The sequence below is a fragment of the Falco peregrinus genome, chromosome 2 (assembly GCF_023634155.1).
Source record: "Falco peregrinus isolate bFalPer1 chromosome 2, bFalPer1.pri, whole genome shotgun sequence".
Taxonomy (NCBI): Eukaryota; Metazoa; Chordata; class Aves; order Falconiformes; family Falconidae; genus Falco; species Falco peregrinus.
In genome coordinates this window covers 91,032,538-91,046,607 of record NC_073722.1, presented here as the reverse complement: position 1 = coordinate 91,046,607, position 14,070 = coordinate 91,032,538, and the positions used below count along the sequence as shown (strand labels likewise).

Sequence of the window (14,070 nt, the reverse complement as noted above, 5' to 3'; positions counted from 1 at the left end):
GAGCACCACGAGGCAAAGGCAGGACAGACGTGGCTGCGCAACATCCTGCAGGCAGGCACAAGTGGGAAGGGACCTGTGAAAGAGCCGAGATCCTGCTTTGCAGGTGGACCAGGCGAAAGACAGAAATTAATCAGGAGGTGCCTGAGTTGGTCCCTGCGGCCGAAAGGCATGCGGAGGCTGCAGGGTGGTTTTCTGCACCTTGGCACGTCCCACCGCTGGCACTCGTCCCCCACCGGCTCTCCCCACCTTTCCCTTTGCCCCGCTGCCCCGTTAAACCCAGGCGCGGGAGCCAGCTCTGTCGGGCTCAACGGCTGTGGTGGTCGTACATAGCAACTGTACCTGGCTGCCTCTGCCAGCCACCAGCTGCAAGCTGGGAAGCTGCTGGAAAATAATCATCATTTGGGAGGAGTGGGGGGCTGAGGAGCGGCGACGGGAGGCTGCAAGGCAATGCGGTGCCGCTTCCACCGGTTCTGTGCCAGCCAGGGAGGGGAAAAGGCCCCTTTTAACATTAGCCTTGAAAGCAAATCTCTTTAAGGAACTGAATCTCTCACACAACGTTAAACCTTGCAAAGTAGGATTAAATGCAGGAAAATTAAGAAACCAAACCTGGTTGCAGCACCTGTTTAAAAATTACTTAAGTGGAGGGATATTAAAATTTTAAGACCTGCCGCTGTGCTGGTGATGGAGGATTTAAAAAATAATAATTACTGTTGGGTTTTTTTTCTTCTTTTTGCTTGGTTTTCAGAATTGGTTTCTTTCTGTTTAGCATGCAGCCTAATTGCGTAATTACACGATAGACTGGAGTAGAATTTAGTGCGTGTAATACCAGTTATAAAGAAGAGCCCTAATTATGTATATCTTCTCAGGTAAATAATACATCAGGGGCATGGAGTGGCCTAATTACTGTTCTGAAAACCTGCCTAATGACTAATTTACTTGGAATTTCAGAAAGCTTTTGATAAGGTCCCTCATAAGCAACTGTTAAGGAAAATAAATCGAGAAGGGGTAAAATGTTTTGCTGCGTTTTGAAACAAGCCATTTAAGCGACAGGAAGCAGCCACTGCCTTCTGGTCTTGCATCTTGAGGAGAGGGAAGGTCCCATGGCTGCCCGTTAGTCTGGGGCCAAAGCCATCGCGTTTCTGATCCCGCTTCACTGCAAGCTCTGAGGGAAGCTGCTGCTGACTGAGCCATCCACAAAAAATGGGACTTTTCCGTGTTAGCAGGAGTCCTGTGGGTACGTTCACGCCTGCTTGGAAGAAGCACATCTGTGTCCACATAGTCTCTGGCGCTGGCAGTATTTGTGGTATTGAGCATCTAAATAACTTTTGAAGATCTGTGCCAAAATTCAATAAATCCAAAAAAGAGCTAAACTTTATTTAGTTTTCCTTAGGCAGAAGACACAGGGAGCGAGGGCAATCCAAAGTGGGACCAGCTTCCCCAGGACTAGTTTCTAGGTGGATCCTGTGGGCTTCCTCCATGTGCTGGAGCTGGAGCCAGTGTCACCAGTATTCCAGGGAGCATGGGGGGCATGCTGGGGAGACACTGCAGTGAAACTTAAATCAACAGCTTGGATAAATGAGTCGGGTGGTGATCCCTGGTGAGAGATGGGCACTGAGCTGACAAGGAGATGCGAACACTGGCAGGTAGGACAGAGGAGAGTCTTGGTGAAGCCTTTAGCTGGGACAGAGGAACATGGAACCAGCAGGATGATGGGGGTGAAGGACTGGGGAGGACTGCCTGGTGCAGGCGCTGCAGAGGCTGGGCAGAGGGTGCGGTGGGGGCCCTGAGCTGTGAGGCTGGGCTGGTGCAGACGTGCCAGCCCAGTGTGGCAGCTGGAAGGGGGAATCTGGGAGGGTGGCATAAGGATGGGGACATGGGAGCCTTGCAGCCTCCCCTCTGCTCCCAGACCACATCGCCCTGGCCACTATGTCTACCAGGATGATATTTTTTGGCATGTGTTTGTGGCAGAGCATCACTTTATTCTGCCCCAGGCATGGTACTCACCTCTTCCCTTGATTTCCAGTTTTAAAAAAAAGAGATAAAACACGTGCTTAATTTGCAAGGCGCTCTGCCATGTGTATTGCAATGGTCCCCCTCGCCCCTGGACCTCAGGCTGTCCTTCTAGCACAGCTCTGCCCTGCTACCTCTCGACATCTCCTTGTGCAGGCAAGTTTGGCAGCTGGGGCTGGGCTGCCACCACTGCTCCCTCCCTTTGCACCCCCCTGCTTTGCTTCTGGATTTTTTCAGGGAGAAAGCATGGTAGTATATTTCCAGCTGGAGGAGTTGAAGAGGTGTGGGGGGGAGCAGCAGGAGGGAGTTAGCACCAAAGGGTTTTCTGTCAACCAGCTACGGCAGAGATAAAGCAAGAAGATCTTTGTGCCTAGCTGGCGACATGCTAATTGGCTTTCCTTCCTAGCAAACTTTGCAAATGATGCTCTTTAAGTCGTCAGCAAGATAAACAGTTGCTGTGGCAGGTGTGCCGAAAGCACCGTCTGGATGTAATTAGACATGTTTGCGAGAGAGCATCCCAGAGACATCGAATGGTGCCGTTCATTCCAGGCGCATCCCAGGGGGCTTGTCCCACTCTCCCCTCCCCTGCTGCGGGCAGGGCTGCTTGGGGAAAGCGTTGGTCTCTTCCAGCCCAGTTCGGGGGGATGCAAGGTGGGAATTGGGCTGGTGTAGATTTCCTACACGTCTGGTGGAATTAAAGCCTGAGAAAAGGGGAAAGGTGTTACCTGTGTTGCAGTGGCAGAAACTGGAAGATTTCTCTCTATGACACATCAGAGACTCTCCACATGGGACAGGGAAGGGACAGCCACCAGGTTGTATGCTACATCTCATCACCACAGCCCTCAGAGCAACGGCCTTCTCATGTGCCCTTCTCTGGCCCTGATTCTGCCATCAAAGAGAAATCCCTGGGTGACTTCTCTTTCTTGTAAGGCCAGGTCACTGTCTTGCAGGACTTCCAGCTTTTTGGCTGTTTTTGCCATGGGGCTTTTGCTTTCTCTCCTGTACCAAAGATGCTCACATTCACGTTGTGTGGTGGTTTTTTAAAATCACAAGTCCCTCTCCTGCCTTCATGTTTTGATCAAAGCATTGTATATCCATGTGAGGTTGGTAGATAGCAGCCGTGGCTTTGCAGGCAGTGAGCTGGAAAAATGGGAGAAGTGCAGCATTGCGAGGTCACCTGTGTGTGGGAGAGGAGGCTGAAAAAGAGCCTGGGGTCCCTGCGTCATTTCCCAGCATCGCTGCCAGCTGCTGAGCTCCTTAGGAGTAGCTCAAGAGCTGCAGCATCTCTTGGTGCTCACTGCTGCCTCATCAGGTCCTGATGGTCATGACTGGTCCCAGAGAACCTCCTGGTTTGAAAATGCCATTCCCATTTTTCTGTGCGCCCTTCATGGGGGCTGTGTAACCCTGTCCTGCTCTCACGTGGCAGCGCAGGAGAGGGACAAGTGGGAATCGCCTGGGTCCAGCTGGAAATGCAGGAGGCGTTGGAACACTCGTGATCCCACATGAACTGAGGATACGGTACAGGCTCGGTGAGCTCAGAAAATCTGGTCATGGTGAGGCTTCCCACAACTCCACAACACAACGAACAGAGCGGTGCTTCGTTCAGATGGCGTGGAGGAGGTACCCCACCGCATCCACGAGCACAGCACAGCCAGCACCTCCTGCCTGGAAATGCTCGGTGCCAAAAAGAACAATCTGGGGCGAAACGCCGTGGCTGAGCTTAGACATGTGCTGTCGGCGCTCGGCTTCCCTCGGTATGGGTGGCCAGGAGGGGGGCCTGGCTTTAGAGCTGCCTTGGGGGGCTCTGTGCAGCATGGCGAGGTCTCCCCTGGAAAACCGGCCTTGGGAAGGGGGCCGTCACTGGAAAGCAGCTGAGTTTGGAGAAGGTGGCAGCACTTCGCCCCGCGGCACGAGGCTGGCACTGAAGAACAGGAATTGCTTGAAGTGAAACCCAGGTTTGCTGTGGCAGCAGATCAAGAGGCCTCCAAACAAAGATGATGCTCCTGGGCAAAGAGGAGAGGAAGCTGGAAAAACTGATGATCCATGTAGTAAAGAACAAGGTGCAGACGTGGCTGTCTTCCTCCTGTGCACCGTTGGCTTTTCACAGGGGTTTTGAAGCTGATTTGATTATCCAGCAGGACTGTCCAGTGCAGGTGAGCAGGCACTGCAGGAATGAAGGGTCAGCTTTGCTGCTTCCCAGCATTGCTTCATCTGTGCAGCCATGGGCTGGGGTTTCACTGGGACACCTGGTCTGCTGCAAAGTCCCTCCACCTTATCATCCCCTGCTCCTGTGGCTCCACCAGGGATGGAGGCTGCAGCGGTGGCAGTTTGCGCTCAGTTCAGTGTGTCAGGAGTCTTTGCTCCTGCCTTGCCCTCCTGCGCATTCGTTTGCTAATTTTCAGAGGTTACCGAGGAGACGTTATTGATGATGATGATAATGATAATAGGGGAGATAGGTGGCAGATTAATTCCTGAACTCTAACAGGATTTAAGCTAACAAGAGAGGGCTTTTTTCCTCCTCCTTTCCTTTCCCTTCCTCCTTTCAGATATTTCCTGTGCTGGGGATAACAACACCAAGGAGTGTTAAATTGGCTCTGAATGTCCACCCTTGGCTGTCCACATTCTTGTAACGATTTCATTAGCTTGAATTATCCACGTTATTTTCTTGTAATGGGATTAGCCGTACTGGAGTCAGCTGAAGTCCTGGAGCGGGAGGCGGGAGGGACCTTCCGCTGCGTATTTCATTAACTCTCTCATGCAGGGGGTGGAACTGGCCACGGCTCAGCCCAGGGGCAAAACCATTTGCCAGGGTCCTGCATTCCTAAAGGAGGAAGAAAGAAAAAGAGCCATTATTATTATTTTCCCCATACACACACTATAATCAGCAAATCGGCGCAGAAGCAGAGACTGGCAGGGACATAATTTGCTGAGGGAGGGAAGGTCCTATTTGGGGGCAAGGCAGAGGGGGGAATGATAAAATGAAGACGACCATTGCAAAGCGATTGAGTGAATTCTGCTGGGCTGACGTGTGGCTTCAGCCTGCTGTTGGGGAAGAGGTTGTGCAGTAAGGGAAGGGGAGGGCTGCTGTCCCTTTCGGTCTCATTTTTCCTGCCCAGAGCCACTTCTGATGTGTGGTTATGCTGCCTGGCTCATTCACTGGAGCTCTGTCCTAGGGCTGCCAGCAGTCATGAGGGGGGGCTTAGGCTATGGCAGGGCCTGGGGATTAGAAGGCAGCGAGAAGAGAGGAGGGGAGAGAGGAGGAGGTGAGGTGTTGGCAATAGATGGCAACCCATGAGAAGGTTGGCAACCTTGCTAGAGGTTTTCGTGATCACCTTTCTAACGTGGTTATTGCTAGTTTGCTTTACTTGAAGGGATATAAACCAGAGGTGTTTTGGACGGCCCCATGCAGTGGGACGTTGCACGTGTCTAGAGCAACCAAAGAGTGATTTTGTTTGTTTGTTTTCCCAGGAGGTCTGTTGTTCTGGCAGTTGGAATCATGGATTTGCAGTGTCAGTTGTGCTTTCCCCTACAGAACTTAGCAACCCAAGAGTCCTTGATTAACTTACAGCTGAGGGTGCACCAAGATCAAGCATGAACACATCTTTGTGTTTGAGAAAAACGTTGTGTTGAAAAGAATGATCGGGGCTGGATGGGTCTTGGCTTGTCCCAAGGAGCTCACTCCTGTTTGAGACAGAGAACAGAATGAGGTGGAAGGGATGCTTCCCAGCTGGAGTAGTGTTTACCCTGACCTGGAGGTACCCATCCCATGAATGAGTGTGTGCAAATGGCCGTTGTGGCTGCCTGAGGCAGTGATGGGACCAAACCAAGACGTTGGGGGCTGAGCGAGCATGGGGAGAGACTTGGAAGCAGGGGGCAGAAATTCAAACAAACCCAATGGGAAAAGAGGAGCAGTGAAAAGACGGTGGAGTCATCGGCAGAAGATGGTGCTGGCACTCGCATGCCTGGCAATACTGGGGTGGAAGTGCAGAGGATTTGGGGCTGTGCCTGTAGCAGCAGAGCGGTGATGGAAGGGGAGGGAGCCGCAGGGTAGGAGCTTGCATGTTGTGCTGGCAGAGGAGGGAAGGAGGTTTCTGGAGACCACCTGTATCCCTGGTCCTCTTCTGGCTCCTTGGCCATGTTGATGAAGGATGCACAAGCCCCTTTTAGTAAATAGGCAAAGCCAAGTGAGCAGTGTGTTATCTACTGCGCTGGAGTGTGCTCTGTTCAATTGCAATGTAATGTCCTACGATTAGCAGGCAGAGGACTTGCCTACCAGCTGGCCTGTGCCAGAAGGATATAATTACAATCCCAAGGAGTGATGTTCCTGTGACCTGCAGCCAGCTTGCACCGTACATTGTGCAGCGTGGAGGAGACAGCTACTTCTCTTCCCCCCATTCAGCCAGGCAAGTGAGGGGGTGGCTGCAGCACCACTGGAAGAGCTGCCAAAGCCTTGGGAGAGCAGCTGATAGCCAGCATGCCATGTAGAAGTGCTGGATCCCTTGTGGGTGGGAGGGAAGGGATGTCCCTTCTGGCATCTCTGGGAACATTGCGTGTTTCTGCTGAGCTGAAGACAGGTGACTTGTCAAGGGAAAGGTTGTGGCTGTCTTTATTCTGCAGTCGTGTGGATCGTTGCTTAGCCAGGGCTGGTACAGGCTTTTACTGGTTTCCCAGTAAATCTGGGTTGGCATGAAACAAAGGTTCTCATTTAGGAAATATCTTAGTTGCAGCATTTTGTCTGGGGCTGTCATCCCTTTCAGCCAAAGGCATGAAAATGTGCCAGGCCTGGGAGAGCGAGGACAGGCGTGAGGAGGGATTTTGCCAGCCTGGCTGGCAGCTGCCTGCAGCACATGGGGAGCACAGGCAGAGGGAGGCTGGAAGAGCCACATCCTCCAGACCCACCCCACACCTCGACATGCACTCTGTCCTCCCCTCAGAACCTTGGCCCCCACTCAGGATCTCAGAGGACAGCTGTTTGGACACCAGTTTTCATGTATATGTGAGGAAAGAAGCTGGGAGGCAATGGAGGAGCCATACGCATGCTGGGTTAGTGGGGGCTTTGCAAACCTGCTGCCTCCATGGCAAAGTTCTGGCTCTTTCCTTCTGCCCCTCTCCAAACTGCCTGTATGAATCGTGAGCAGCTCCACGGGGAGGTTCTTTATACAAGACGTTTGGTTTTGTTGGACACCTTGGCTGCACTCCTTACAGATGAAATCTCAGCCTGGGCTGGTGCCACCAAGAACTGCAGGGGTGCCCTGCCAGAAATCCAGCCCCAGGCCAGCCACGTGGCTCTGGTGGGGACAGGACTCACCAGAAAGGAGGTTATGACTGCAAACGAGTCAACGTCTCAAGAAGGAAGGGGCTTTGCTTCCATAACCACCAGGTCCTTCAGTGCTTGTGCTGTGGCTGAGCCCTGGTGCTGGTGCAGAAGCTCAGGAGCACTCAGAGAAGACATGGATGCCAGTGGGTACAAATCCAGAAACCTCTCAGGTTTCACACTCACACTGACTCCAGGGACTTCTCTAAACCATTGTGCTCAGGGTAAGGAGCAGCCTGGCAGGGTGCTGCACTCTGCACCAGCAGCAAGCTTTGGTCCAGTTTACCGTGGAAAGATAGGTGGTCAGCTCCAAGAGGGACCCCCGCTCCTGGGGGCACATGCCATGTTTTCATGCCATTTGAGTCCTTCAGAGCAGTGTGCTGGAACGGGATGGAGGTGGCAGCGATGCTGGGTCTGAAGTGCTGTGAGCCCCTCCACCTGCACAGCCATCCCCACCCCGGGGAAGCACGTGTTCTAAAACAGCCCGATGGGATCTTACATGCGAGCTGCAGTTCAGCAGCCTGTATAAAAGCGGCTTTTTTTTTTTCCCTCCCCTGTCGTTTGGCTCAGGTTTCACCCAGGTGATGAGCTGCATCCCATTTCCTTCCACCATCCCTGCTCCTGTGGCTTGGCCCGTGGCAGCTGTGGCAGAATCCATGGCCATCCCAGAGCTGGAAGGCTGCAGCATTGATGCAGCCGGCGGGGGAGCGAGCACAGCAGCACCTGGCTTCCCCAGGTACTGGGAGCCTGGCACTGTGGGGGGTAATTGGGTTCCCTCTGCCTCTGTCTCTCTCCCCCCAAATCCGGAGGAAATAATTGGAAAAGAGAGGTGTGAGTCTCTGCCTGGCACTGGAGAGGAGAACATTAAAGGCCCGAGCTCACCACTTCATTCACAGCTCCCGGGATGGTAATTGCTGTGTTGTGGTTTCTAATTAGCGCCACAGTGGGGGGGAGGGTGTTTTACTCGGCAGCCCGGGTGGGGTCAGCCCTGTCTCTGCCATGCCCCTCGGCTTTCCTCACCCCCCCACTTTGCCTGCTCGCCATTGGGAGCTGCACTGCAGCTTCCTCTGACAGACCCATCTCTCTGGGATCCTCTGCCATGTACCGCTGTCCTTTCTGCCCCCAACCCTCTGCCCAGGGAGATGCTCATGGCCAGCACTGCTCTGGATCGGGTCCGGGTCCTCACTGCCTCTGCACATCTCCCAGTGTGGGTGGCTCAGGCTCCTCTGAGCTGGAAAGGAAGGGGCAGGTTCTTCCATCTCTGCCCAGGCTGATGTGGGTCATCATGACTTCCCCTGGGACCCGGAGTCCTGGGGTCCCATATCTGTCCTGTTGCTGCTGGGCACCTGCTTGCCCATCCTGCACGTCGGGTCTCGGCGTCAAAGGGAGACACGTGGTGTTTTGGTGCACAGGGCGAGTGTTGTCGGAGAATATTTTAGCAAATATTCTGCTCGTATTTCTTTAGCAAGTGTTCTGCTCCCCCAGGGCAATGCCCAGGATGTTTTCCATGGACTGCTAGATTGGAACAAGCACTCCCTTGCCCTTGCCACCCACTGGCTGTCTTTCCTAGCTAGCTGGTCATCTCCTTGGGCCAGGAGCAATCTCGTTACCTCTCCCTTAACCCAGCTGTGGCATTTGAGATCCTACAGGGATGCTGCAAGGGAGAGGAGCCACCTACAGAGCTCCTGGGGCCTGTCACCCACACACTCTGGCAGCAGGACCCTCCTGCTGCTGGAAATCCGGCAGCGCTCCTGCTGCTCCTGGCGCCGAGCATCCCCGCCAGCCGAGGCTGCTCCCTCGCCTCCGCTCAGGCTTGTTTGTTTGTTTGTGTAGCACAAGCTCGAAGGGGGCAGGAGGGAGAGAGGGAGGGAAAGCACGGAGGAGGAGACGTGCGGATTCATTTTGAGGCTTCATAATGGTACATTTACACACCACGTTGCCTAAGGAAATTGGGTAGATGAATGCCTGGTCATGCTGCCAGTGCACCAGGTTAACTCCCAGGATTTAGCTTATATCATTTCACGAGAGCGTTTATGGCCTTTACTGTGTTTATTCCCAGGCACTCTTTGGCACTGCTGCATCCCAGGCTCCTTTTGTGTATGCACGTGTGTGTGTAGATTTTCAAATAAAATAACACATCTATTCAGACCCGGTCCACATTAAATATTTATTGCCTGCAGTTTGTGCATATGTGTTTGATAAATGGGTGTAAGGGGAGGGGAGGAGATGGGGAAGTGGGAGCTCGGATGCAGGGAAAGCATTGGCTTTGTCCTGGAATTTCTCCAGGGGACAGCACTGGAGCGGGGTGTCCAACGAGCGCTGCCTTTGGGTTTGTTTTCAGGCTTTTTGGACAAGGTTTAGGCTGGTGGGCTGGCTGTGTGCTTCCAAGTCCCTTCTCCAGGGATGGGCATGCTGTGACAAGGTTTCCGCTGGGCTGCGGCCAAGCACAGATGCTGCCAGCCCTACCCCACACCCACCAGCTAAATAGAAACCCCCTTATCTTCCCCCTCCTGACTTTCCGTCCCATTGGCGCTCAAAAACTTGTCTGAAATGCCGACAGGTCTGGAGGTTGTTGTGTAGGACTTGGGTCTGTTGAATTCACCCATTTCCCTTTATAGATTCAGCAAACTTAAGTAAAACCAGTTTATTTGAGCCCATGAAAGAGGCTGGGTGCAGGATGGGAAACGCAGGTGCCCAAGTAAAGTGTTGGAGCGAGGGAATCCAATCTTAAAAATTATGCCCAGCATCTGCTGAGCAGAGGGATGAGACCTTTGTGGATGTAGTGCCTACAACGGGCTCTGGGGATTGAGGAGCTATTCTGGGAAGATAATAGGTCCCTGTGGGGCCATGCTCTGGCTCGTGCCTTATCCTGTGCGCTCCAGCCCCTCTTCAGAGGTGCAAATAAATCTGTTCCAATGGCAGTTAGGAGCAGCCCTACCTCCTGGTAACCTGGAGATGCTCTTTGCCCGCCCTGAACAGGGTATGGCATGCAGGCTGGGTCCCTGGTTTCTGCAGATCTCCAAAAAGGAGGAGAAGAATAGCAGCGACATTAAAGAAGTTTTTCGCTTTGTTAAGGTTTGTGACCTGAAAGGAAGACCCTTGAAATCCAGGCTGTGTTTTTAGCTGTTACTAGGTGTTTTGGGCATGGGGCTTACAAGGAAGCAGAGCAGCTGCGGGACACCGCTCACCCGAATCTTCAGCACTGGCAAGCCTGCAATGTGGGTCTGCAACCAGTAGTGCCATGGTTTGTGATAAAACAATGGTTCTTCCCTTGATTTCACAGTGGTTTTGCTTTTCCCACTCTCATTCACAGCACCTTTGGAGAGCTGAAGACTGTCCGGCTGCCCAAGAAAATGGCAGGAACAGGATCCCACCGGGGCTTTGGCTTTGTGGATTTCATCACCAAGCAGGATGCCAAGGTGAGATGTAGTCCTTCCCCTCTGGCACCCTCCCAGCCTGGTCTTGGAGCAGAAGGTAAGGAAGGGAGCCCGGAGGCTCCGTCCCACTGAGGCTTAGCCCAGATTTGGGGCAGGCTGTTGCCAGTCACTAGCAAAGCTGCACTGAGGCTAAAACCTTCATGTGGGCAAGCACTGGAAGTTACACCACAGAAACCACAACCTAAGCTGCAAGGGGCGTAAGTTTGGTGCAACTGATAAAATGGCTAAAAATTCTTGCAATGTAGGAGGACAGAGGCATTTTTTCAGATTTGTTGAAGCAAGGTGAGAAGGAATGGTTTTGACACAGTGTTAACACATCAGGAAACCTGAGCACATGTCTCACCTCCACCACTGCTTCGGTTTTAGGTGAGTTTTGGATATTGTGGTTGTTTACTGATTTCTGAACTGTGAAGGGCCCATGTGCATCAGTTCCTCTGTGTGCTTCGAGAATCCCTGTGAGCAGCCTTACCTTGGTGTTTTTCAAGTAGCAACAGAAGAGCAGTAGTTGTGAATTGGTCAAAAGGATGAGTAAGCAGAGAGAAAGATCTGTGTCTGCTTTGCCTTGCTGAGCACAAAAACAAAGGTCAAGTTTTGTGATACAGTCATTGTCTTGGTTGGAAGAGGGGAGCTATCTGTCCTGGGTTGGCCAAGGATCCTTTCTCAGGGTGGTCTGTGCTGGCTATTTGACAGCAATATGGAAAATGTTGGCAGCAGGCAGCTGTGCCTGCAAAACAACTTTCTCAGCACCGAGAACTGAGCTCTCAAAGCCTGCAGGGTGCAAGCACATTTTGCTTTAACCAAAAAATGCAAATCCTATTATTCCAATGTCTTGACATTTTTGCAATCTGTAGGCACTTTATGCTGCAAAATACTCCATAGCATTTTAAGCCAGAATAAGTTGCTGTTCAAAATGCTCTATTTTTTTTAAAGCTTTCCCTATATGTTTAAGTTCTATGTTTGCAGAAGAAACAAGGGGCTTGTAGCCAGTCTGATAGTATTCTGCTTTTACCCTTTGCCAAAGGTTCAGGAACAGGCTGGACCAGGCATAACGTCTCATGCACTGGGCAGAAGAGGGTCCTCAGCTTCACTGTAAGCTTCTGTGTGGCCACTGCCAGCACCAGAGCGGTGTGGTTTTCATCCCCGATGCTGGCTCCTGGTGATTTGCACAGTATCTGGAAAAGGAATGGTTGTGGGCATGAGCCAAGGGATGTTATTGCTGAAGGGAAGGGACCACATGACTCCACCGGCTCCCTGAGACTCCAAATTCTCAAGCCTGTGAACAGAGAGAGGAGCGGGTAGCAAGCATAGCCTGTGTTTATGTTTTTAGACAGGATTCATTGATCCGGGATCACAAGGGACTATTAGATCATCCGTTCCAGTCTGACCTCCCGTATAACACAGTACATAGAGTTTCTTTGTTAGTCCTTTATTGATCCTAATTCAAACTTCCTTCTGCTCAGCATTCATCCTCCCCTTGGGAGCCAGCTCCCTGGGCAGCGTGGGGTGCAGGGAGCCCCCCAGGAGCATGGTTCCTCTCCCTGCATGGGGGGCTGTGCCTGTGGCTCTGCTCAAACCCCAGCTCTGGGCAGCTTTGCTTTAACCTCTGCTTCACTCCAGAGTCCTTCAGGCTTTGTTCCTGGGTTTGGAATTAATCTTTTCCTGAGGAAACTTTAAGCATCTGGTGGAAAGGTGCATACAGGGACCTGGCTGGTTCGTTACTGCTGCTCAGTTTGGGGGTGAATGAGACAGCACCCACTCTTCCGCTTGGTTTCTGGAAGAAACAGGGCACAGGCTTCGTGTCTGCCTCCCATCCCTCTTCAGCCCCTTGGGGGCTGATTCCAGCTATAAATAGAGATCTCAGCAGCAGGAAACCCGTCTGTGGCTGGTGAGCACTGGCACCCAGCTGAAGGGGAGAGACCTAGGCAGGGTGCTAGCACAGGGCACCGCTCCCGGAGCTTGCAGGGGCCGTGGGAGGCAGGCGTGCGGGGAGCGAGCCACCCTGTGGAAGAGCACTCGGGGGGTGCTGCTTCTTTTCCAGCAAAGCAGCTCTTCTTCCTTCTTTTCCACCCTCATCTCTCTGAGGGATTTCATTGTCTCACAAGTGGCACATCAAGTACACTCCATTGGCTGTCTGGAAGAGGATGCGCTGTGTATTGATGAATAGGATCCCGAATATTGTAAACACAGACATAATTGGCTTAGAGTTTATTGCTAAGTGAAATGAGAGAGGAGGGGAGTGGGCCTGGAGACCTCTGAGCTGAATAGCTGTGACTGTCAATGGCGTTTTTGCTCAGAGTGGTAATCTGGAAATCGCTTATAAGCATCTTATAAAACATGATGTTTTTGTAATAGAATAGTTAGGGTGGCTTTGTTGGGCATTTAAAGCCTGTGACCTCCCGTGTTTGTCTTTTTCTCTGAGCAATCACAGCTGCAGTGGGAGAGTGTATGGAGGTTTTCCAAAGCCACAAGAGATGTGGCGCTCCCCCTTCAGACTCCCTGATGCTGTGCCTGCAGACCTGTCCCGTGGGGCTGGGTGTCATCCCCTCAGCCTCCCCTGATGCTCTGCCACCCACTCAAGGATAGCCAGCCCTGCCCAGAGGTGCTCTCTTGGGAGGGGTGAGCACCCATGCCACACTCCTCAGGCAGCGGGTTGCATTGCCTGCAGGGGAGGTGACATTCGGGCAGGGCATGGGCTGCTGCTGGTAGCATCTTCTCCCCATCATTTGCTCATCCTTCAGAGCCCCAGTCTCACGCCTGGCTTTCCCACAGTGACGTCTGCAGCTGGGGCCATCTCTTGGGTCGTTTGACGGCTCCCAGGGTGATGGATGGACCTTGACCGGGAGTGTTACACCACCATCAGATGAAATTAGCAGCACTCTCTGTTCTCTGTCGTGAGCATTTAACAGATCACAGCACGCACATGTGCGAAGCCAGGAAATGGGGGGGAACCCATGTCAAAGGCTGCAATGGGCAGGGACAAAATAATACTCCCAAAGAGGGTCTGTATGCCTGCTGATGAGACCTTTGGGTTTATATCTGCAGTGCCAGCTGATCACTGAGTGGGAGTGCAGAGAAGTTAAGGGATGAGAAGGGAAACTTTGATCCACTGGCAATAACAAATTAACTCTGGTTAAGGAAGCATTAACTATTTGACATGTTTCTTGATGTTCCCTGTGCAGAATTGTTGTGGGATTGTTTTTATTTTTGAACTATTAACTGGAAGCTGAGTTTCCCCTTTTCTCCCCTGTTGATATAAAAATACATCTGGTCTCCAAATAGAAATTGCCCATTCGGGAAAGACAGTCAACC

At 52.3% G+C, this 14,070-nt stretch overlaps 1 protein-coding gene across 1 annotated transcript in view; it reads left to right on the top strand.

The window, feature by feature from the left end:
* RBM19 (RNA binding motif protein 19) overlaps positions 1-14,070 on the top strand; it is a 70,292-nt gene that overhangs the window by 34,903 nt on the left and 21,319 nt on the right. Inside the window, exon 22 of the mRNA XM_013295786.3 lies at positions 10,638-10,743. Coding sequence (XP_013151240.2) covers positions 10,638-10,743 — 106 coding nt within the window. The remainder of the gene's footprint in view (positions 1-10,637; positions 10,744-14,070) is intronic.